General features: G+C 50.7%; 1 protein-coding gene across 1 annotated transcript in view; it reads right to left on the reverse strand.

Annotated features, from left to right (window-relative positions):
* The window catches only part of CACNA1B (calcium voltage-gated channel subunit alpha1 B), a gene marked incomplete at its 5' end in the record, with an annotated part of 197,213 nt that overhangs the window by 47,616 nt on the left and 126,801 nt on the right, over positions 1–22,796 (reverse strand). The window contains 11 exons of the mRNA XM_029920961.1: positions 7,156–7,239; positions 7,646–7,756; positions 8,055–8,219; positions 8,453–8,654; positions 9,406–9,543; positions 12,651–12,811; positions 14,407–14,503; positions 17,247–17,353; positions 18,717–18,776; positions 19,086–19,215; positions 21,828–21,954. Of these exons, the coding sequence (XP_029776821.1) occupies positions 7,156–7,239; positions 7,646–7,756; positions 8,055–8,219; positions 8,453–8,654; positions 9,406–9,543; positions 12,651–12,811; positions 14,407–14,503; positions 17,247–17,353; positions 18,717–18,776; positions 19,086–19,215; positions 21,828–21,954 (1,382 nt within the window). The remainder of the gene's footprint in view (positions 1–7,155; positions 7,240–7,645; positions 7,757–8,054; positions 8,220–8,452; positions 8,655–9,405; positions 9,544–12,650; positions 12,812–14,406; positions 14,504–17,246; positions 17,354–18,716; positions 18,777–19,085; positions 19,216–21,827; positions 21,955–22,796) is intronic.

Genomic DNA, 22,796 nt, shown 5'->3' on the forward strand with positions numbered 1-22,796 from the left:
AAAAAAAAAAAATAAATAGTGTGGTAACATTAATACCTGAAAATATTTAGAGTTTTTAAAAAGTATAATTAAAAGCATCATAATAATTTTAAAAAATATTTTTAATGCTTAATTATTTTTGAAAGAGAGAGAGCAGAGGAGAGAAGAGAGGAGAGGAGAGGAGAGACAGAGCTTAAGTGGGGAAGTGGCAGAGAGAGAGGGAGACACAGAATTCAAAGCAGGCTCCAGGCTCTGAGCTGTCAGCACAGGGCCCAACGCAGGGCTTGAACTCCCAAACCACAAGATCAAGACCTGAGCCAAAGACGGACACTTAACTGACTAAGCCACCCAGGCACCCCTGATCATTTCTGTTTCTTATTAAAATACCTTCAGCTCACTTTTCAACTTGATCACTTTTGTTTTTCTTATTGATTCACAGAAGAGCCTTGCAAATTCTGGACACTAACCTTTGCTAGTGGTTTGAAAAACCTCTCTGTCCTCCAGCCATGACTTTGTCACTAAATGTTGGCACATCATAGAACTCAGTAGGGCATTCTTTTCTCTCCTTTATTGACCTCATTCAGTCTCATGGATCTGATACCATCTTATACGCTCATGATTCCCAATCTTATGATTCTGACATGACTCTCTCCTCCAAACTCCAGCCCATTTGTCCAACTACCTGCTGAGACAATTCCTTTGAGAAGGCCAACAGGCAACTCATATTGAACATGCACAAACTGCATCCTGACTATCCACAACAAACCTGCTCCACTAACATTATTTTCCATTCTCATTAATGACAATCCATTTTCTAAGTGCTCAGACTTTGATGTCATTCTTGCCTCAACTTTCACACCCACATCTGGTCCATCTACAGTTCTTCTGGAAAATACATCCCAAATGACAGTCTCTCACCTTAGCCCAACCCCCCAGTCCCTCTATCAGGCTCTCTGCAGTGGTGCTCAGTGGCACTCACCCCCACAGGCCCAATACCCAATCATCAGCATCGACATCTTTTTCTCCTGAGAATCTGCCCCCTCTTGCCAGCAGCCTTCAACCAGTGGCAGACAGCATATGTGAAAAAGATCCCAGTCACTTGCCACTTGATGGGGTAACTGAGGCTCGGAGCTCCCTGTTAGGACCCACAATGTTAAGTGACTTCATAACACCTTGTATCGGCTGCCTCCGTTCTCTGGCCCACTCCATCACTCCCCTGGAATTCCTGAGAATTGCCTCCCAAATAAACGACTTGCACTGAATTCCTGTCTTGGGGTTCATCTCGGGTAACCCAAACTAAGACAACCCTAAACTGTCTAGCTGCTTCTGCCTGTGCCCTGCACTGGATGCTCAACAGAGCAGCCAAAGGTCTGGTCTGAAAAGCCAAATCATGTCACTCCTCTTCACAAAACCCTCCAAATCCTCCTATCTCACTCATAACATAAACCAAAATTTACTTCAACTGCAAGGCCTTCCCTGCCCCCATCTCCTCTGTCCACACTGCTTCACCGCTTGCTCACACTGTTCCTGTGGCAGTGCGCCCACGTCCTCCCTTGCAAGTGCAGGCACAGGGTGGGTGCAGGGCTTGGTGTTGCTCCCCAATGCGCCCTGCTCAGCTTCCTCACAAACCCAGACATCTGAATTGGAAGTCATCATCTCAGTGACATCTTGTCTGGGCACAGAGCCATCAAAGCCCGGAACCATGCCCACTCCTGCCATGTCTCATACCCCTTCTCTGCTTTGCCTTCTCCCAGTGACTATCATGATCTAACACCTGTGTCTGTCTCACTAGAACGAAACTCCAGAAGAGAGAGCAGAGGTTTTTATCTTTTGTCCCAGCACTTAGAATTCTTCTTAGCACATGACAGGCAGTGTATAACTATTTATAATAGATAAATGAAGGAATGTGATGCAAACATCCCCTCCCTGTTCATGGACTGTCCTTTCTTCTTTTGATAAACAGAAACTCTTTATTTCATAGAAATTTTTTTTCAGTTATGGCTTCATATATTTTGCTTAAGCGATCAGATCAGTCCCTATCCCAAGGTCTTAAAGATAATCTCCTATATTTTCTTCTAAGAGTTTTAAAGTTTTCTGTCTTATATTTAAGTATTTCCATCCACTTGAAATACATTTTTCTTTGTAAATGGTGTGAAGATCCAATTTCCGGTTTTCCTGATACTGATCATCACTATACCTGCATCAGTTGTTGACTCGTCTCCCGATTAGGTAACACGGCCACATAGCAAGTTTTCATACACAAGTGATTTTGAATCTAGGCTCCTGATTCTGTCCATTGGCTTATTTATTAGCCCCACGCCAGCACCATATTCTTAATGTAGCTTTATAATAAGTCTTATCATCAGTGGAACTGCACCCCTGCCCTACCACCCCAGCAGCACCATCTGCATCTTATATATCTTGAGTGTTTGGACACCTTTGCTCTCTCTGATGAGTTTTAAAAGCAACTTGTCAATTTCCAAAACAAACCCAAAAAAATCACTGGTATTTTAATTGAAATCATATGAACCTACTACAGATCAATTTGGACAAAATTATCTCTGAAATTGACACTACTTATTATTTAATGTGCAATAGAACACCATTCATTTAAGTCTTCTTTACTGTCTTTCACTGAGGTTTAGCACTTTTCAAAACATAGATCTTGTGTATGTATATTGTTAGGTTTACCGCCAGGATTGCTGATGCTCTAAAGGCATTCAGTCAACTACTCACTCAGGTAATCTACTCAGCAACCATGCTAAACACTCTCTATCAGTGTTATATTTTTCCAGATTTCATCCAAAGATAATAGTGTTACCTGTGAATAATGATACTTTTGCCTATTCCTGTTCTAATAATTAATTTTTTGTCTTATTCATTCAACAAGTATATACTGAATACCTAAGGTGTCAGACACTATTCTAAGTCCTGGAATATAGCAGTGAACCAAAGAGGCAAAAACCTGTCTTCGTGGAGCTGACATTCAATTCATTTAACTGACCAGGACCTGATGTTCAATGTTGAAAAGAAGTAGTGCTTACAGGTATCACTGCCCTTCTCTGATTTTAAAGGGAATTCTTTCAAAATTTAACCATTATATGATGCTTGTGTATGGAATTTTTGGTAAAGTCTCTTCATCAAGTCAATAATTCCTAGATTACCAACAATTTCTACCATGAGTATAATTTGATTTTTACTGTACCCAAGACAGAAACACATTAGTAGTGTCCTTTGATCTGTTTTTTTTTAATTTTTTTAATGTTTTATTTTATTTTTGATACAAAGAGAGACAGAGCATGAGAGGGGGAAGGGCAGAGAGAGAAGGAGACATAGACCTGGAAGCAGACTCCAGGCTCCAAGCTAGCTGTCAGCATAGAGCCCGACGCGGGGCTTGAAGCCATGAATGTGAGATCTGACCTGAACCGAAGTCGGAGGCTTAACTGACTGAGCCACCCAGGCGCCCCTCCTTTGATCTGTTATCGTACATTAGACTTTCTGATGTGTCTGTATCTACATTAATGAGTGTGGATTATGATCTTCCCTTATTATACTCAAAAATTTGTAGTATCAAGATTGTATTAGTCTCATACAGATAGTTAGAGAATGTTCACTCTTTTTCAAATCACTGGAAGAATTTGTTTAGGATTGGAATGATCTTTCCTCATATTTTAGGTAGAAACCTAATGTATAAGACCACTGTAATCAGTAGTATGAGCCACGTTAGGACATGGATCCCAAGATAAAAGGCAAATCAGTTATCACACCTCATACTTCCTACTTCTTCTCATAGGCTTCCTTGGGTTTTAGAGATAGCATTTGCCACTAAGGAGATACTGCTGTGACCTATTTATCAGGTGACACAAAGTACCGGGTTTGAGAGATTTCAGAGCAAGGGAGGGGTCTCTAGCAGATCCATGCTGCGGTACCAGGAGCCCTATACCTTGGGCCATAAAATGCAACAGATTCCACGGTGCTGGGGTATCTGTGGTAGATAAAGACACTGTGTGGAGTCCCTGGAAAGCCTACATAGAAAAGCCAATGCAGAGACCTAGGATTCTGGAACAAGGCCATGTCATCTGCTGAAGACATTACCAAAGACGGGGACACTCCTAGCTACTGGGCTCTGGTAGAGACTGCACCTGACCATGAAACAACTGTGTCTATGGTACCAAAGCTTCTCCTTATGAGTGTATGTTACAGGCCTGCCATCAATCCAGCATATGACAGAAGTGCTATATCCAGGGCCAAATCCAAGCACGTCTAGAGGGCACAGTCGTACGACAGGTGGCCCAGTGTCTCAGACCTCTCACCTTTGCTGCACCTCTGTCTTCCTGAGCTCACCCCTACCCCAGTGTATCATGAGATGATCACTAAAGCCAGGACAAAAAAACTCCAACCTGATTTATGAAGCAGTTGGCTTGATAAATTGATGCAGCCTCAGTGCCCCACACAGAGACAACCTGAAGGACAGTGGTGAAGCGGAGCTCTAGACGGCACCCTGGGTACCTACTCAGCCACGGTGCCTATGGAGAAAGAAGTTGCCTGTGGTATGGACTACAGGATCTCCGGCTAAAGCCTGGTCAGGATTCCAGAGGGAACAAAGTTTGGGGAAAGGCTGGATGGACCTGGGGAAGAGGTGTGACATGTGGGTCCTTGTGCTATACAACCAGGTCCACCACAAAGCATTCACGGCTGGAGGGGCACTAGAAACCAGGCCCTGAGATGGTGCACCCAACAGGGAACAGCCAACCTCCATCCTCACCAGCCTCAGTGTTCATCTGGTAGATCCATGAATGAAGTGACCACGGTGGCTGAGATGAAGGCTGTGCCTGAGCCAAACAGCCGGGCTCCTTCTCAGCAAAGCTGATCCAGCCACGGTCACTGCTGAGCATCCAGCCTGCTATAACCTTCACAGTGTACCACGCTTTAGGCTGTCAACCAGCCACTTGGTACTAAGTTGCTTACGTGGGAATCCTTTCACCTGGAAATGGCATTGATTTATCTCAACTGAGTCACTCATACCCTGGGTATGGGTTTGTGTTCCCTGACAGAATACCTTGGCCTGCACCAGTATCAGAGATTCATCCACACGGGATTCCACATAACATCAGCTCAGAGTAAGCACAGGAGGCACAAAGGAATACATGACTCAGGATCCACTGGCATATCATACTCAACCTCATTCAGGAGGTGTCAACCTAATAAAAGGTTGAAAAAGACTTGTAAAGGCACAGATTAAATGCTGGCTTGGTGCTGTACCTCATGGGGTTGGGATGCTGTCCTTTAAGATGAATTGATAGCCAAGAAATGGCAGTGGGTGCCCCACTGGTAAAATGCAGACCCAGGAAGCAAGGGGTAGAAGTCAGGGTGGCCCCTCTCAGTATCACTCCAGGTACTGAGGGCAGACCTTGGGCTCATCCTCTCCCCAAGTTTAGGTATGGCAAATCTACAAGTCCTGGCTCAAGGGGTAGGGAAAACTTCCATTATGGAACACCAAAGTCATGGTGGCCCCCTGTCACTTGGGCTCCTCATGCCTTAAGATCAGCAGGCAGAGTACAGTTTCCATACTGGCCAGGGTGTTTGATACAGTTCATTCCTTTTTTTTTTTAAGTTTTTTTTTTTTTGAGAGGGAGAGAGAGAATGAACAGGGGAGGGGGCCAACCAGGCTCCACATTCTACACTGAGCCCAACTCAGGGATTGATCTCACAACCATGAGATCATGACCTGAACAGAAATCAAGAGTCAGACACTTAACCTACTGAGCCTCCCAGGAGTCCCATATGCTGGTTATTGAGAAGGGCAGAGCTACCAGTACACAGGGGCAGGTAGAAGTCTATCCGGAAATCAGGGGGTTCGCTGGGGCCTTTTTAGGTGCTTCTATGACCAGTCTTAACTCTGACCGGACTACTGGGATAGCTGAAGCACAAGTATGGCAAGCAGGGTCTTAGGCCACAGTGGATAACTGTGTGGGCCACCTCCTCAGGCCAGCAGCCAGAGCAGCATAAGGCCACCATTCACGGGAACCGAAAAGGGTCAGAGGAAGAATGAGTTAATGAACATCAACTTAGATCTGCTCTAGCTGGTTACCAGCCCTCTCCTCCCAGAGATGGTAACCAGCACCATCCTGAGGAATGAGTGAAGTAAACGCAGTGTGAGATGTGTGCAGGGCCAGGGTGGCACAGCAGACACCTGTCACCACTGAGCGGGCACAGTGTGGCACTGTTACACTGGAATCGGACGTTCCTGCACCCCCAGCAGGTGCCAGAGCCTGCTTTGCCTGCACACGGGGCGCACGCAGAAGAGCTAGAGGTGTCTGACAGTTGACGCCTTCGGCTGTAGCCCTCAGCTGAGCACTAATAAGTACACAGGAAGCTCTGAAGCATGACCACCTTTGTCTCCCAGCCCCCGTGAGGGAGGAACCAAATTCGCCCCTGATACTTGGCACCAGATGCAATATTTCTGGTCCTCCTTCTCTTACCCATCCACTTCCCCAAGCTGCTCTCTGGTGGTTTTGCCTAAGGGATGACTTGTACGAGCCCCCATCTCAGGGGATTTTCCTACAGAGTTCAGCATCAGACAGAGATGAGACTTTCTGCCATTTAATTCTAACATAAAGAATTCTAACTCAAATAATATTGCTTTATGATTCAGATTCTCTGAAATTTGTTGAGACAAGTTTATATTCTAGCACTTAGTCAGTTTTTACATATAATCCATGCATGTTTGATATGAATGAGATTGTCCTGTTTTATTTATACACATACACAAACATGTAAAACAAACCTGGTATTTTTAAATATACTATATTCTTGTTGATTTTAGTTTATGTAATTTTGGTGCCAAGTTGTTCGATTTGTTAGACACACACAGATTTAAAAGACTCTTGTCTTCCTGGTCAGTTGTTACCACGGAGCTCCCAGGTGACTCTTAGGCCACCAAACTGGAAGACCTTTTGGGAACCACTTTCTTATCCAACAAAAAGCATTTGCCAAGACAGTCCCCAATCCCCCACCCCACCTCTGGAGAGGATCCTCCTTCTTTCCAGGGGCCCCTGGGGAACTCTAGCAAGAGAGGAGGTGCTAACACTTAGGACCTGGAGGCACAGTGAGGGAGCACCACCTAGAAGGAAACCACGCTGGGGCCCTGGAGGAAGGACAGGGAACACTACTTACCGCAATCTCTGTTACTAAAATATCAGTAATACTTCCCAACACAGTGACAAAGTCAAAGACATTCCAGGCATCTCTGAAATAGTTCTAGAGAGAAAAAAGAGCAGTTACTGCTAGTGGCTGATGAGGGTTCTGCCAGGCAAGGAGTTGCAGGAAGTGGCCCCTAATCAAGAAAGGGGCAAAGGGACAGATGAGCCACCCCAGGTGGGACACCACAGCCGGTAAATAAACACCTGTGGGCGTGGGCAGGTGCAGACTGAGAGCTGTGAGTCCAGAGAGGAGGAATCCGGCCCCACCTGTCTCCAGGAACTGGGCTGAGGGCAGAGCAGAGAGCATCAGAGCCGCCCCTTCCTCGGGGCCCCTGCAAGGTCACATATGCTCTGGAGGCTTGGGAGAGTCCCAGCTCCACACTGTAAGTCTCTGCAGGTCTCCTTACATACAGGGAGCCAGAATGAAGACCACCAAGAGGCCAAGAGGGAGTCAAGGCACCTACCAGCACCCCAAAGGCGATGATCTTCAGCACGCATTCCATGGAGAACATGGATGTGAACACAATGTTCAGGCATTTCAACATTAGCTCGTATTCATAGGGTGCATCATAGAACTGCATGGGGAATGAGTGCCATTAGCCACAGGTTCAGCTGCCTCAAGACACGCCCCCAGGGATCACCCTGACCTGTCAGAGCACTGCATGCAGAGAGAAGTGCACACCTGCCCAGCACATGGACACCCCATTCTGCTCTTCCCCTGTCTTCTAGCACATTCTCACTGTCTCAGCCCACAGGCAACCTGGGGACCTGGGCGTCCATAGGCATCCCATGCCAACCAGGACATGGGCAGCTGCATCTACGGTTCTCTCACACCCAGCTGGCACCCACTGGCCCTGTACTGGGCCCGCACACCTTCATCATCAGCACCACTGTGTTGAGGGCAATCATGGCCATAATGAAGTACTCAAAGGGCGGAGAGACCACAAATGTCCATGTCTTGTACTGGAACGACTGCTTGTCCTGGGGCATGTACCGTGTCAAGGGTTTGGCGCTGATGGCAAAGTCGATGCAAGCCCTCTGCGTGGGAAGAAAGGAGCACTGAGAATGTGTTTGTGAAGAACCCCACGCTGTAGCGCCCACTGCACCCATGCCTGTCTCATCCATCCTCACAGGCAGCCCTGACCATTCACACTCAGCCTCTCTCTGCCCCGTGCCGGCCTCCAGTGGTCCTGCCCATGCTGCCCCTCAAGTGAGCCCAGCAGAGCACCCACTGCACATGTGCACATGGGGCAGAAGAGCGAGCCACCCACCTCGTTCTTCTCCAGGCTGCATTCAGACATCACCTTGTCCCCTTGCTCCTGGAAGGTGATGATAATCAAGGCCACAAAGATATTGACAAAGAAGAAGGGGAAGACCACAAAGTAGACCACATAGAAGATGGATAGCTCCATGCGGTACCCAGGGCTTGGGCCCTGCTCCTCATAGGTGGCATCCACAGAGTGTTTCAGGACCCTGTGACAAGAGCAAACACCAAGAGTCAGGGGGACCCCTGAGTACAGAGCCATGTGGAAGTCAAGACCTGTATCATAGGTGAGGCTTCCACATGTGAGCCACAAAATGGCAAGAGGAAGGGAGGTTCAACATGGCAGGCCAAAGCCCACCCCCTTCCCAGGACTATAATCTCCTGGAAGTGGGCCACCTTACTCATAGGGCTTGTACTCAGGACTGCTGGAGGGCCACCAGGGGGGCCTCTAGGTGCCTGAGGTCCCAACCCCAGGAGAAGTGAAGGCCGAAGAGTTCTGCCCTGCCTGGCTCACTCCCAGCTGACTGGCTCATACCCAGCTTCACCTGCCTTTAGAGAGCCCTGGGTTACCTGTCAGAGCATTGATCCTACCTTCTGAGCAGGGGTCCTCCCTGTCACCCAGTGTGGCCCTGAACACACACACCCTGGTCCACCCTTAACTGAGGCCGGAGGAGTAGCACAGGGAGATGCTGAATAGTCCCCATTCTCCCTCTGACCTTTAGTCACTCAAAAAAGACTTTTAGGAAATCACCATGCTGTGTGCTTTGGCTTAATCTCCTGCTCTTTCCAGGCTGCTCCACTCCTGAAAAGCAGAGCCATGTCTTACCTGGTAGATACAAGAGCCTATGGAATATTTGCTGAGTGACTAAAACACAAGCAGATGCAAAGTATGGACCTCCCTGTCCGAGTTGCCCCTCGGCTCTAGCCTGATCAAACACAATGAACCATATGAACACTCACATGGGCCACCCTTCTCCCGTGGATACTGTGAACAGTGTCAGCAGAGCCCAGAGCACGTTGTCATAGTGAAAATCATATTTCTTCCACTGCCGTGGTTGAGCTTCCACTTCCTCCTTCTCATAATCCAAATACTGACCCCTGGAAATGAGAACACAGAGGAGGTTACAGGTTAAAGACAAAAAATCCAAATGAGACCATTTGTCTATGGTCAACTGATTTTTGAAAGGGCTGCTCATCCAACGGAAGGACAACAGTCTTTTCAACAGACGGTGCAGGGACAACTGGGTATCCACTCGCAAAAGAAGGAAGCTGGACCCCTACCTCATTCCATGTCCAAAATCCAACTCAAAATGGATCAAAGACCTAAAGGTAAGAGCTAACACTAGAAAACTGTTAGAAGAAAACACAAGGGAGCCTAGGATTTGGGAAGGGATTGCTAGGTATGATAACAAAATCGGGAGCAAGAAAAAAAAAGAAGTAGATAAACTGGACCTCATCAAAATGCAAAGCTTTTGTGCTTCAAAGACATCATCAACACTCAGAATGGGACCAAATATTTGAAAATCCTCTCTCTGACAAGACTTGAATGTAGAATATATAGAGAACTATCATAATCAATTACCAAAAAGACAAATAACCCAATTAAAAATGGATAAAAGATCTGAATAGACATTTCTCCAAAGGAGATAAACAAATGGCCAATAAGCACATGAAAAGATGTTCAACATCATGAGTCATCAGGGAAATGCAAATGAGAACCACAATGAGATATCACTTATACCCACTAGGATGGCTATAATTAAATTTCTAAAAAGGAAAATAACAAGTGCTGGCAAGGATGTGGAGAAATCAGAACTCTCCCAGACTGCTGGTAAGAATATAAAGTGGGTTACCCACATTGGAAGTCTGTCAGCCCCTGTGGTAAACAGATTTACCATCTGCCCCATCAACTCCACTGCTAGGTATATACTCAAAAGAAATGAGGGGCGCCTGGGTGGCTCGGTTGGTTAAGTGCCCAACTTCAGCTCCGGCCATGATCTCACTGTCCATGGGTTTGAGCCCTGTGTTGGGCTCTGTGCTAACTGCTCAGAGCCTGGAGCCTTCTTCGAATTCTCTATCTCCCTCTCTTTCTGCTCCTAGCCTGCTCGCTCACTCGCTCGCTCACTCTCTCTCTCTCAAAAATAAATAAACATTAAATAAATAAATAAAACATCTGTCCACACAAAAACTTTGTACACATGTTCACAACAGCGTTAATCATAATGGCCAAAAGATGGAAAAACCCAAATGTCCATCAGCAGATGAATGTGTAAGTAAAATGTGGCATATCTGCAGAAAGAAGAATATCCAACCACAAAAGGAAATAGTGTTCTGACACACGCCACAGCACGGGTGACTTCAAAAACATGATGGTAAAGGAAAGACACTAAAGACCACATATCTATGATTTCATTTACATGAAATCTTCAGAACAGGGAAATCTAAAGAATCAAAAAATAGACTCCTGGTTACTTAGGGTTGGGGATGGGATGCCAGGGGGTAATAAAGAGCATATGGGGTTTTTTTGTGTTGCTTTTTTTAACTTATGAAAATGCTCTAAAAATAGACTATGGCAAAGGTTGCAAATTGTGAATCTGTGAATATACTAAAAGTCACTGAATTGTACACTTTCAATGGATGATTCATAAGAGTCTCAATAAAAACAAAGGATATCACTGAGTGGGGAAACGATGGTCTTTTGAGAAAAATGGTGCTGGGTCAACTGGATATCCATCTACAGAAAAATGTGTTTTTATCCACACCTCATTTAACACATAAAAAACTCCAGATAGATCACAGATCTCAATGTGAAAAGCAAAACTAAAACTTTTAGAGGAAAACATTACAGGACATTTCCCTGACCCTTGTGTAGATTTTCTGAAGAGGATACAAAGAGAACTAAACGTAAGAGGGATAACTGGACTGTATTACAATCAAGACTTTTTATTTTTTAAATGTTTATTCCTTTTGAGAGAGAGAGCACGTGCACGCACACATGTGTGAGCGAGGCAGGGGCAGAGAGAGAGAGGGAGAGGACCTTAAGCAGGCTCTGCACTGTCAACATAGAGCCCAACATGGGGCTTGACCCCACAAACCACGAGATCATGACCTGAGCCAAAATCATGTTAGACACTTAACTAACTGAGCCACCCAGGTGTCCCTAAGACCTTGTTTATTAAAATACATAATCCATAGATCTGGCCATGATACCTTTCCAGGACTTTACAAAATTCTTACAAATCAATCAGAAAGTGAAAGACACGCCATATGGGAAAACAGGCAAAAGTTTGCATAGACCCTTCCCAGGGATACCCTAGTGCTCAGTCACCTGTGGAGGCACCCAGTGCAAATTAAACCAAAAGGAAATGCCACCAGCCCAACATCAGAAAGGCTACAGGACCGAAGGTGGAAAACACCAAGTGTTCCCATGGTGTGCAGGACTGGAGCTCTCAGCCGTGTGGCGGGAGTGCCATTTTTCACACGTATTTGGCACCACCTGCAGAGGCTGAACATAAACACAGTGCACGACCCTGCAGCCTCACTCCCAGGTGTGCACACCTCCTGGACCTGCATGAGTGTGCTTCCTGGCAGACGGACACTGGGACAATCATGGCAGCACTGCTCACAAGAACCTCAGACTGGAAACACCCCCCATGCCCATCAGTGGCAGAATGGGTAAGGACATGGGGGTGCGTTCACGCGAGAGAACATTCCATGAACAGAGGCAGCTGGGCCATCGCCTGCGACTGGAGAAGGAGCCGCCCACTCTGCCCTGCTCAGCACCCACCCTGGCCCCCACCTCCATTTCCTCTAGTTTCCCCCTGAGGGCATCTCTCCTGTTTGCTCTGGAGGGGGGCCAGGTCCAGAAAGGCCTGAGGCCTCATAGTGATGGTGAAAGCAGCTCCAGACATAGGGCAGCCTCTTCTGATCTTAGAGTCTAGCCTAGAGCTCCAAGACTCGCAAAGCCCTCCAGCGACACCCCAGTGACCCCCCTCCCTCGCCCACTATGTGTTCCCTGATGTCTATGAGCAGGAAGAGCATGTCCCTCGGAAGTGGCTGGTCCCCGATTCTGTGGAGAGAAATGAGCCAGGAGTCCCAGTGTGGCGTGGGGACAGAGGCACACCCCCAGCTCTCTGTTGGGCCCCAGGCAGGCTCCTTCCAGAGCCCTCACGGGGCTCCCCACTCCCAGCCCTGCCTGAGCTTACCGGCAGTCCCTCTCCAGCCCCTTGGACTCATCCGTGCAGTAGAAAAACTTCCCTTTGAAGAGCTGCACCGCAATGACAGCAAATATGAACATGAAGAGCATATAGACAACCAGGATGTTGAGGACGTTCTTCAGGGAGTTCACCACACAGTCAAACACAGCCTGGAGGGGAAGAGAGCTCAGCTCAGAACCTCTGGGCCTCCCAGGATCTGAGGACCCTCAAGGCCATAATCAGGGAGGGGCCTGCTGCCTGCTGGCTTAACACAGGAAGCTGCCCGGCCACTGCCTCTCCCAGGACGTGAGGAGCGGGCAGGAGGTGCTAGAAGAGCTGCTGTGGGCAGAGGGGCTGGATGCTGATAGGAACCTGGTGCTAGAAGTCTGGGTCAGGCTATATAAATGAGGGCGACCTGGAGCCCAGGCCAACCTGCATCAAGAGAGGCTGACACAGAAGGAAAAGAGTGTGGACAGGGATATGGCCAGACCCTGCTCCTGCACCTGGCCTGCCAGTGGATCACACTTTGCCCCTGCCCACTGGTGGGAACCAATATGGGGCACAAAGGCAACAATGCTGTGGCCAGCTCCAAGACAGGGACTTCTGGCTTGTTTTGAAATGGACCAGAGGTGACTCTGTCGTCTGTCACCACCATCACCTGGGCTTCTTATCAGATTCTTCCCCACCTGGAAGCTCAGCTTGCCCTGAGTGCCCAGTACTGCCGGCCCTGGCCCCGGTCCCCGTGTCTCAGAGCTGAGGAGACGCCCCCCAATGCTGCTCTGGCTGTGCAAAAACGAAGACCCACAACCATCTCCCAAGACACTGTCTGTAACAGTCTAGACACCAGCAGCTGCCTCAGTAAATGCAGCCACGATCCACCTGCATGGTGTCCATGACCCCCTGACCTGCCGGCCCAGGTCCAAGTCCCTGCATGACGCAGAGGGACTCTGGCTGCCTTCAAGCATCCCCCAGCCTACCCCTTCATGAGCAAACCCTCTCCTGCAACCCCCACACCGCTTCAATGCCCACAAGGCTCTGTCTGCATGCTGCTCACAATACCGTACTACACAGTTCTGTGGGATTAAATGAGTTTAAGCATCCAAAGCATTCTTCACAGTGAGAAACAAGCTCAGTAACTATCATATTTTAACACAACTCTCCAAGTGTTTAGGGTCCGTACTCTTTCCTTTATCCAGAACATCAGCCACGCCCATCCTCAGGGCCCAGCCCCATAGACATTTCTCAGGAGCCCCCACCTCCCTGCATGGCCCCTGCACCCTTCACTTCTCTATACTGTGGGTTCTGCCGGGTTGAGGAAGAAGAGTCTTCCAGAACACAACTGAGACTAAATGTTCCTTGGGGGAGGACCACGGGGCTGAGGGGGCCTGAGCCGTTTGCACAGCGGCCCAGTAGGGGTCTTCCCTCAGCTTTCTCATCCCGCCCCACAGAGGAAGCCACAGCCACACGGGGTTAGTGACATGTACACACGCGCACTCACACAGTCATGCACACTGCATACACAGCACACACATGCATACCACACACATGTGTGCATACCCACATGCAATGCCACCTTGTACACACAACACACACATGCACTCAGATCTATGCACCATGTGTGTGCACGCACAAGCATAACTACATGTACATATGTGCACAATACCCATACATGTACATATAGGCCTACACTCACATGTACATGCACACTCCCCCACATATATACATAGCCCTGCACACTCCTCAAGCCCCAAGTCCACACTCTCACCTTGAGCTTAGGCAGTCGTTTTATGGTCTTGAGGGGCCGCAGGACGCGCAGGACTCTTAGGGACTTGATGGTGTTGATGTCTTTCCCTTTGGATCCTCTAGAAGGGAGAAGCCACACATGCAGACAGGCAGGATGCACACTCATGCTCAGATTCCACAAAGCCTACTGGGGTCTGGGTTAGGCTCCCCTGACATCTTGTCTTAGACCCCAGGGCACACACTTGGGAATGGCGAGGCCTCTGCATCTCCTCCCACAGGCTGCACAGCCAAGCCCTCATCTGAGCAGACAAGGGCCAGGAACGGGGTGGCAGTTCCTGGTGGAAGGGAAGGCTGGGTTTCCAGGAGGGAAGACGCCATTCTCCCATCCCCCATCGGCCATGTCTACCCCAGCACTGCCCTACTACCGGCCTCAAACCCGCTGCCTCTGGCCACGGAGCTAAGAGCAGCCATGGAACTAAAGAGGACAGCAGGGGGCCGGCCCCAGGGCTGCAGACCCAGCCTGGCAACTGCACGCAGAAGCCTACACCACTTATGCAAGAGCCTTCGGAAGGGCCGGTTTCTCTCGCTCTTCAGTCCTGGTAGAGGAAGATAGGGAGGAACATGTCTAGATCTCCCTGCCTACACTTGCTCAGCTGCCCAGAGTCCTCCAGATAATGTACAACGAACAGAAAGGGGAGAGGAGGAGGGGGATGACAGGCATGCTGGGAGGGAAGGAGGGAAGGAGGGTAAGAAAAAGAAAACGTTGGGTGAATACAGAGATGATGCAAGGGACAATGCAATGCAAAGGGTGGACAAAGATATACTAAAGGGAAGAGAAAAAAACAGAGAGAGAGAGGGAGGGAGAAAGAGCCACAGAGAGACAAAAAGAGCAACAGACAAGAGAACCAAGATTGGGGGAGTAGGAGGTGTAAGACAGGAAGTCAGGAAAAGAAATTTCCAGGCACCAGATGCAACCTTGGAAATCCAAGACCCGTGAGCCCCGATCAGGAGCCATCAGAGAGGAGACCAGAGCAGACCCAGGCGGCTCCCTCAGGCTCCCAGGGGCCCAGGAACCAACAGACTTTGAGGACTGGCCCTCCTACCAATCGAAAGCCAGGTCTGGCATGGTGGTGGGGGGGGGTTTCCAAGTGGCCTTCACAGACTTCCTAAGGAGGCAATTCTTAGAAGCACAGCCCACCCTCAACAGTGGCTGAGGACTCAGGGTTGGGGGCCCTATTCCATCCTGCTCAGAGGCCACTTCCCTCCAAGCTCCCAAGGAGCCTGCACACAAAGAGAGGGGGCAGGGCCGCCAGTGATCTTCGCTGGACTCCAGTCAAGCTCTGGGGTAAGTGAGCTATGAGGCCCAGGCAGGGTCTATGGGTTAAGGAGAGCTGCAGAGCCCCAGCCCCCTATATCTCTCCCAAGACCCAGCTAGGGCCTAGAGTCCAGAACCAGATCAAATTCCTTCTGAAACACCAAGCAGCCGGATGGGAAAACTCAGCCTCCAGACCACCATGTTAGGGCTTTCTATACCCCAGCATTCCTGACACCCAACCCCAAACCAGATTCCTCCAGCAGCCCTGCTGAGGCCGGTACAGAGAGAACAAGGGGCAGGGCGGGTGGGTGGACACCTGAGGGAGGCAGAAGGGAGGGACACCTGCTTTGGTCTTCTGGGGGAGGGCTTTCTGCAGGGGCGAGCCTCGGGGTGTTCTGTTTCTCTCGTGCCAGCTCAGAGCCTTTGTCTTGCTCTGAGGCCAGCGAGCTGGATTGTACCCCATCCTCTGTTTCACTCCCAAGCCCCTCACTGACATTTATATACAAAGAAAGCCAGTTAAGACACCCAGAAGGGTGGCTGTCGACAACAGAGAGGAGAGAAAGCCTCGTTTCTGGAGAAGAGACGTGGGAAGGGATCTCAGGATGCCCAACATCCTGGCAGCCATGGTGACAGCGGCTCCGCACTGAGCCCTCACTGCCTCCCGGGCCCTGTCTCCAGCCTCCAGCACTCACTTAGGGCACTTCCTCACCAAGGACTGGCTATACCAAGCCCCAGCCCCGCCCCAGTTCCCAGCCCAGCCCCTAGAGGTGACACAGGAACACGTGGCGTGGGGACATGGCTCCTGGCAGCATGCACCCAGCACAGTGGAGGAGGATGAGCGGAGGTGAGGCATGGTGGTGAACTGGCCCACAGTGGGCCATGTTGTGCTATGATGTGGGGCAGGATGGGGCAGAGGGAAGGCATTACCCCATGAAGCTCCTACCGAGAGTCCAGCAAGAAGGAGACAAAGAGAAGAGAGTCAGTGAGGAGGCCTGGCCCTCCCCAAGGGCTCAGAGAAGATGAAGACACCGTCCCTCGGTGTCTGCATCCACTGGGGCTCTTCCTGATCTCTGGATCTCCTCTATAGCTCCACCCAAGTCCCTCACACCTGTCCTATGCCCACCACCATGCAGGGTCTGAGCCAATCCAGGCCCAGCCACAACAGGGCTGAGCGTTGCTCACTACGGAGCCAGAGAAAGTGATCTAACACTCCGACGGGGAAGGACACCCGCCAGTGCGGCCCAGCTCTGGCTGAACAAGTGGGGCAGCTGAGGTCAGGACCGGTCGTTGTTCTGAAGGGCCCGACAGGCAGGCACCAAACAACCCAGAGGTCTGCCCACACAATTCCAGAACCACAAGCTGGGGCAGGTCCAAGTGGGCCTTGAAACCCTCTCAACCCCACACAGCCCAGCGCCAAGTAGACAGCAGCTACAGACGGCCCGTGCAGGCCAATGGGGCCCCCACCTTCCCTGACTCCCATACCGATTACGGCTCTGCGGACTGCAGCCCAGCCAGACTCAGAGCAGACATAGCACCCAGGTACTTACGAGAAGGCAAAGGCCACCAAGGCCCCACTGACCACGATGAAGTCCAGAATATTCCATAGGTCCCGGAAGTAGGCCCCAGGGTGCAGCAGCAGTCCCAAATCAATCATCTTTAGAGGAGAAACATATATTAGATACACAATATTTTAAAAGGAAAACCAGGGCCAAGCCCCAGAGTCATTGGGCTCTTGGGGAAAAGATGCTGCTCAGATCACATCCTCTGAGGCCCTCAGTGGCCTTTCAACCTCAGTGCCATTGACCCAAATATCCCTCATTGGTAATGACCGGCTGAGATCTTGCCAGGGTCCCCAAACCACTTGGGGTCTGAAAATGAGACCCCTCCCCCCATCACTGGGCTGCAGGAACACACAGTCCCAGGGAGCTCATGCCCTGCCCAGACTCTCAGAGGGTCAGCTCTGCAGCAGGAGAAAGAGCTGGTGGGGTTCACAGGGACCTGGCTCTGCCACTCCTAGAACTGTGATTTCCGGCAAGCACCTTAATACCTCTAAGCCTTCCTATGTTTTCTCTGTCTATAAAATGGGATGACCAAAAAAAATGCTTCCCCCGCCCCAGAAGTTTACAAGAAAAAGTGAAGAAGCAGAGGTGATATACAGATGCACACACACATGAAAGTCACCAAGTCATTGGCACAACTGAAGCTGCACTATAGTCAAAGATTGCACACACGTGTGTGGATTCAACTGTGTTGCATGCACACCTGTGCAAACACATGCACCGCCACCTGTCAGACACCAAGAAAGGAGCAGTGCCTGTCAATACTAGAGACAGAAACAATCATAATGAAATGGTCAGTCCTTAATCTAACATCAAACCCTTGAGCTCTCTCATCTTATTTATTTATTAAGAGACAACATGCCCACACTCAAGCGAGCCGGGCAGGAGCAGAGGAAGAGGGAGAGAAAATCTGATGGATGAAGGCGTGGGGCTCTGTCTTCATGAGATGACCATGAGACCATGACCTGAGCTGGAATCAGGGGTCAGACGCTTAACTGATTGAGCCACCCCGGACCCCCTTGAGCTCTTTCACACAAGTCTTCAGCACTCACTCACCATGATGTTTGGGTGTTGAGGCCTCCACCCTCTCCCCAAGCTCCCCTGCTTCCCCGCCCGATGTCATGGGCCCTCCTCTGCTGTCACGAGACAATTCCGAGGGTGAGGCTGGGCCCATGCCCGCACACTCACGGAAGCCTGCAGCCCTCGCTTCGCAGTGAGGTGGAGACGGGAATGATGCTGGTGAGCTTTCCCAAAGCGGGGCTAACGTTGTGGTGAGTCTCTCCCGAACTGGCCTCTGCCCTCCACAGCACACGTCAGCACACAGCCGCGCGTGCACTTTCTCACTGAGCACACGCAGGGCGCACCCACCACCTGCCCGCGTCGGAGGCTACGGGGGCCCTGTGGGGTCCCAGTCATCAGGGAGGATGAGCAACGCCCTGGGGCCACCACATATCTCACCTTTATCACCATCTCAAAGGTAAAGACACCTGTGAAAATGTAGTCCATGTATTTCAGAGCCTAGAAACAACAGGAAGATTATCATCAAAGACTAGGCTGAAAGCTTGAGCCGAGACTATTTCAGGGGGATCATATTTTTCCTCCAGGCCTCTGAGCAGACACCGGTTGGCCAGGGGGCCTGTGGGCCACTGTTATGGCAGGAACCCCCATTGGCAGCAGCATTGGCCCCGGGCATGTCCTCACAGTTCCTGTCTATAGCTTGGGGCTGGGCCAAGAGGTGACCCCAGACCTTTATCCCCACACCCCTAGAGAGAACAGACAGGACCCTGGCACCTCCCAGCCCCTCCACAGCCTGAGTGAGGCGCTCACGTTGTTCCTGGGTGAGTCTGTCCGCACAGGATCCTCGGCCGCCAGGGCAATGCTGCTCAGGGCAATGACCACGAGAATGACCATCTCAAAGTATCGCATGGTCACGATGTAATGGCAGAAGCGGCGGAGTCTGTGGGGCAAAGCACAGATCACCCAAGGCCCACAAGCGAGCTGGGATGCCCCTCCAACCCCCTGCACCAGAGCACATGCTTGGCCTCTCCCTGCAAGAAGGTGTTACACCAGAAATGAGTTCTATTCAATATCTCTGTGTTGGGAGACAGCAGCCAGGTGATTGATGGTGACTCAGACTCTTGAGAGGGTGTCTCAGGAAGAGGGGTAGGAAGGCAGGGGCCAGCAAATTACAGTTCACAGGCCCCATGTGTGTCCACAAAGTTCTGTGAGAGCACAGCCACACCTACTTGTTTACCTCTGCGTGCGGACAGCCGTGCCCTGTACAGATTTACAGACCTGCTGTACGTGGCGTGGAGGGGCTGCTCAGAGAGGAGGAGGCTGAACGCCAGCACTCCTATGGAAAGCAGGCCTCTCTGGAGAGCCCAGGAAGCTTCTCTAGGTCCACGCTGGTCCATGCTTGTCTGCGCCCCCAGAGCTGCATGTGCACACCTGTCCTTCAGTCCCCTGTCCACCTTCAGCACGGTAAGCCTCACTGCTGTGTGGGGCACATGCCAGACAGGAGGGTGCAGTGGTGAACAAGGGCACCAGAGAACAGTGGAGACATCACCCAAAAGGAGACCTGCAGATGCTGACAGGTGCTAGGACACAGCAGTAGATGATGACCCGGCAGGTCTCGGAAGACCTCTAGGAGGACAGTGTTGATGACGAGGAGGAGTAGCCATAGAACCATTGTACGGGGCAGACGTGTGTCCCTCCTCTAGGTTCTGCCCCTCCCTCTTACCACCACTTTCCTATTCCCAGGGCCTTAGGTCCGAAAGGACCTCCCAGCCACACCTACCCACTTCTCTCTGCCTTCAAGGGCCTACTATGCTTTTCCTCCTCACCACACCAGTGCCATACTCTGGCCCCCACACCCAGCAGAGCTGCCCTTCCTGTGGCCATGCCTCCCCCTACACAGACACACATTTCCTCCCAGCTCCAGGACGCCCCATCTCTGCCTCTTTCCTTCTGTATCTCAGGGTCGAGTATCCACCTTGAGCGCCACCCCTAGCATCTGCCCCTGAACCCACCCGGCCTTGAGATGTCCACCAGCCGCTCCAGCTCTGCGGGGTCTGTACTCACCCACCCCGGGTAGGCGGGGCCCTGGCCATCAGGCAGAAACTCTGGGTGTCGTCCCTGGCATCTCCTTCCCCTTCCACATCTAATTTTCATCAAGTTCCATTGATTCTGTCTCCAAAATTCCTCCCCACGCCTTTCACTCCCAAACCTCCATACATCAGATCGCGTCCATCTTTTCCTGAAAACCCTGACCACCTACGAAGTGCTGTCTGCCTGTGTTGCCACAGACCCCCAGCTGCCTACAACCTCTCCGCGCTTCTCGGTGCTCTGAGGGCGAATCACGGCTTCTCCACTGGACACAAAACAGCCGTCTGGCCTCTGTGCTTTTCCACTCAGCTCTGTCTTCAGCTGTTCTGCATCCGACACCCTCGCTTCTGGACCACTGTGGTTTCTCTTCTCTCCACAAGGAAGGCTTGTTCCTCTATCTTCACCTGAGCTCTCATCCGCCCTTCAGGATTCAACTAAGACTCCTTTCTTCCTCCAGAAAGGCTCTCCGACCTTCCCCAGCTGCTCCCAGGTGTCACCTGCCTCCTCCCACACGACACGGCAGTGTCACAGGCAGGGCCCCGCTCCCTAACGGAGCAGAGCCAGCTCCCAGGACATGTGTGTTGAGTGAAGGCATGGAGAGAGGGATGGAGGATGGACAATGGAGGCTGGATGGAGAGACTGCGGGCTGGAGGGATGAGGGCAGAGGAGGAAGCCTGACTCAACCAGATCTGGCTGCCTTCCGGCCTCCCTGCTCCAACATGCTGGCTTTTAAGTGCTTCCACTTGTGCTCTATTTGTTGCCTCTTCCAGGGATGGTCTCCTTCCTGCTCCTCATCATTATCGCCTCCCACCGAAACCCAACATGACCTTCCCGCCTTCACTTAGCTTATTAAGGACAGGGATCCTTGTTTGTTCTGCTCATTACCATGAATTCCCAGCACCTAGAATGCTGTTAGTATGTAAATATTGGTTGACTTAATGCAACAGCTGGGCTGATGAGTGGATGAGAAATGCTGGTGACTTTGTGATAAACAGAGAAGAGAGGAATGGGCAGACATGGGACTGAATGTGGTGCGCACACACACACATGTGCATGGACGGTGGCCATGATGGAAAAGTGGACAAATAGATGCGTGCGTACGTGATGGACCATGAATTGGGTGCACATGTGCAGCAATGAACCCTCGCCACAGTGGGGGTTAACAGCAAGGCTCTGGGACTGACTAACTAGGTTTAAACCCTAGCTGTACCATTAGGGCTGACTGGCCATGTGTCTGTGGACAAGCCATGGACCTTCCCTGTGGCTCTGTGGTCTCCTCTGTAGGGTGAGGTAAGAGAAGTATGTCCTTGAGGATTGCTGTGATGCTCAGGAGATTAGAACATGTAAAGTGCATGGAATCAGCTGGCTTGCCAGGTCATATCAGCACACCCCACTACTGTGCACTTGGATCACAGCCACAGACATGGGACAGGCACACAGCATGGACAGGGGGAGGAGACTCACAGGTTGGTGGGGCTTAAACAGAACATGGAGCTGTACGGGACTATAGGTCGGGGGCCACTCCTCATCACGTCATCGGCTTCCACCTCCTTCTTCCCCTCAGCTTGACTTTCCAGGTCCACGTTACCACCTACAAGGACACAGGGCCACTGAGTTAGAGGTGTGGTACATGTGAAGTCCACATCACACAGGTCTCACCCAGGCAACAGATGCTATCCCATCCCCAACCAAACAGGTCTTCAGGGACCCAGCCAGGGAAGGGTGTGTGGCTAAGAACACAGCATCACACGAGACTCCCTCCAATCACAATCAGCTCACGACTGAGGACGGAGACAGCACTGAAGACCCTTCCTCATTTCTCGATGTACCAGGATCAGGGTGGGAGCAGCACCAAGCACTGTGCCCTTGGCCGTGGATACCTCTGCCTCCACTAGGGGCTGTTGGTCTTGATGTTCTAAGAACACCAAAGTCCACACTGGCCCCAGAGACCAGGACCAGCAGGCTCCCCTCCGTGGTTCTGAGCTCAGTGCCTCCTTAAGGAAAGCTGAGAACACCCCGCTGCCTCTGCAGGGATCTCGGGCCAGCAGGAGAGGGGTGAGCAGCCCTGGACATGGCTGTCCTCCTGAACACAGTGGTCCAGCCAGACCCTGCCAGGGATTCTGCCTTCAGGACGCCAACACATGTCTACAGGACAGTGACCCAGGGAGGACTTGCTCACAGCCCACATCTCACATGGGTTCTACTCCTCGCTTCTCACACCCTGTCCCTCAGCTCCATCCTTTGCTTTCCCACTAATCAAATTACCTGGGGTTAAAGTGGCCATGACCTTGTTCTCGTTAAGGTGATTTTGTTGTCTGTGCATAGTGTTTTTCTCACAGTGACTTTTATTTTTAACTAACCTGAACTATGTTTCCATTCTCATGGGTAACAGAGTACCTGAGACCCCAGGGACAGGAGGGCAGTGCGGTGACC

Source organism: Suricata suricatta, chromosome 13 (assembly GCF_006229205.1).
Source record: "Suricata suricatta isolate VVHF042 chromosome 13, meerkat_22Aug2017_6uvM2_HiC, whole genome shotgun sequence".
In the NCBI taxonomy this organism is placed as follows: domain Eukaryota; kingdom Metazoa; phylum Chordata; class Mammalia; order Carnivora; family Herpestidae; genus Suricata; species Suricata suricatta.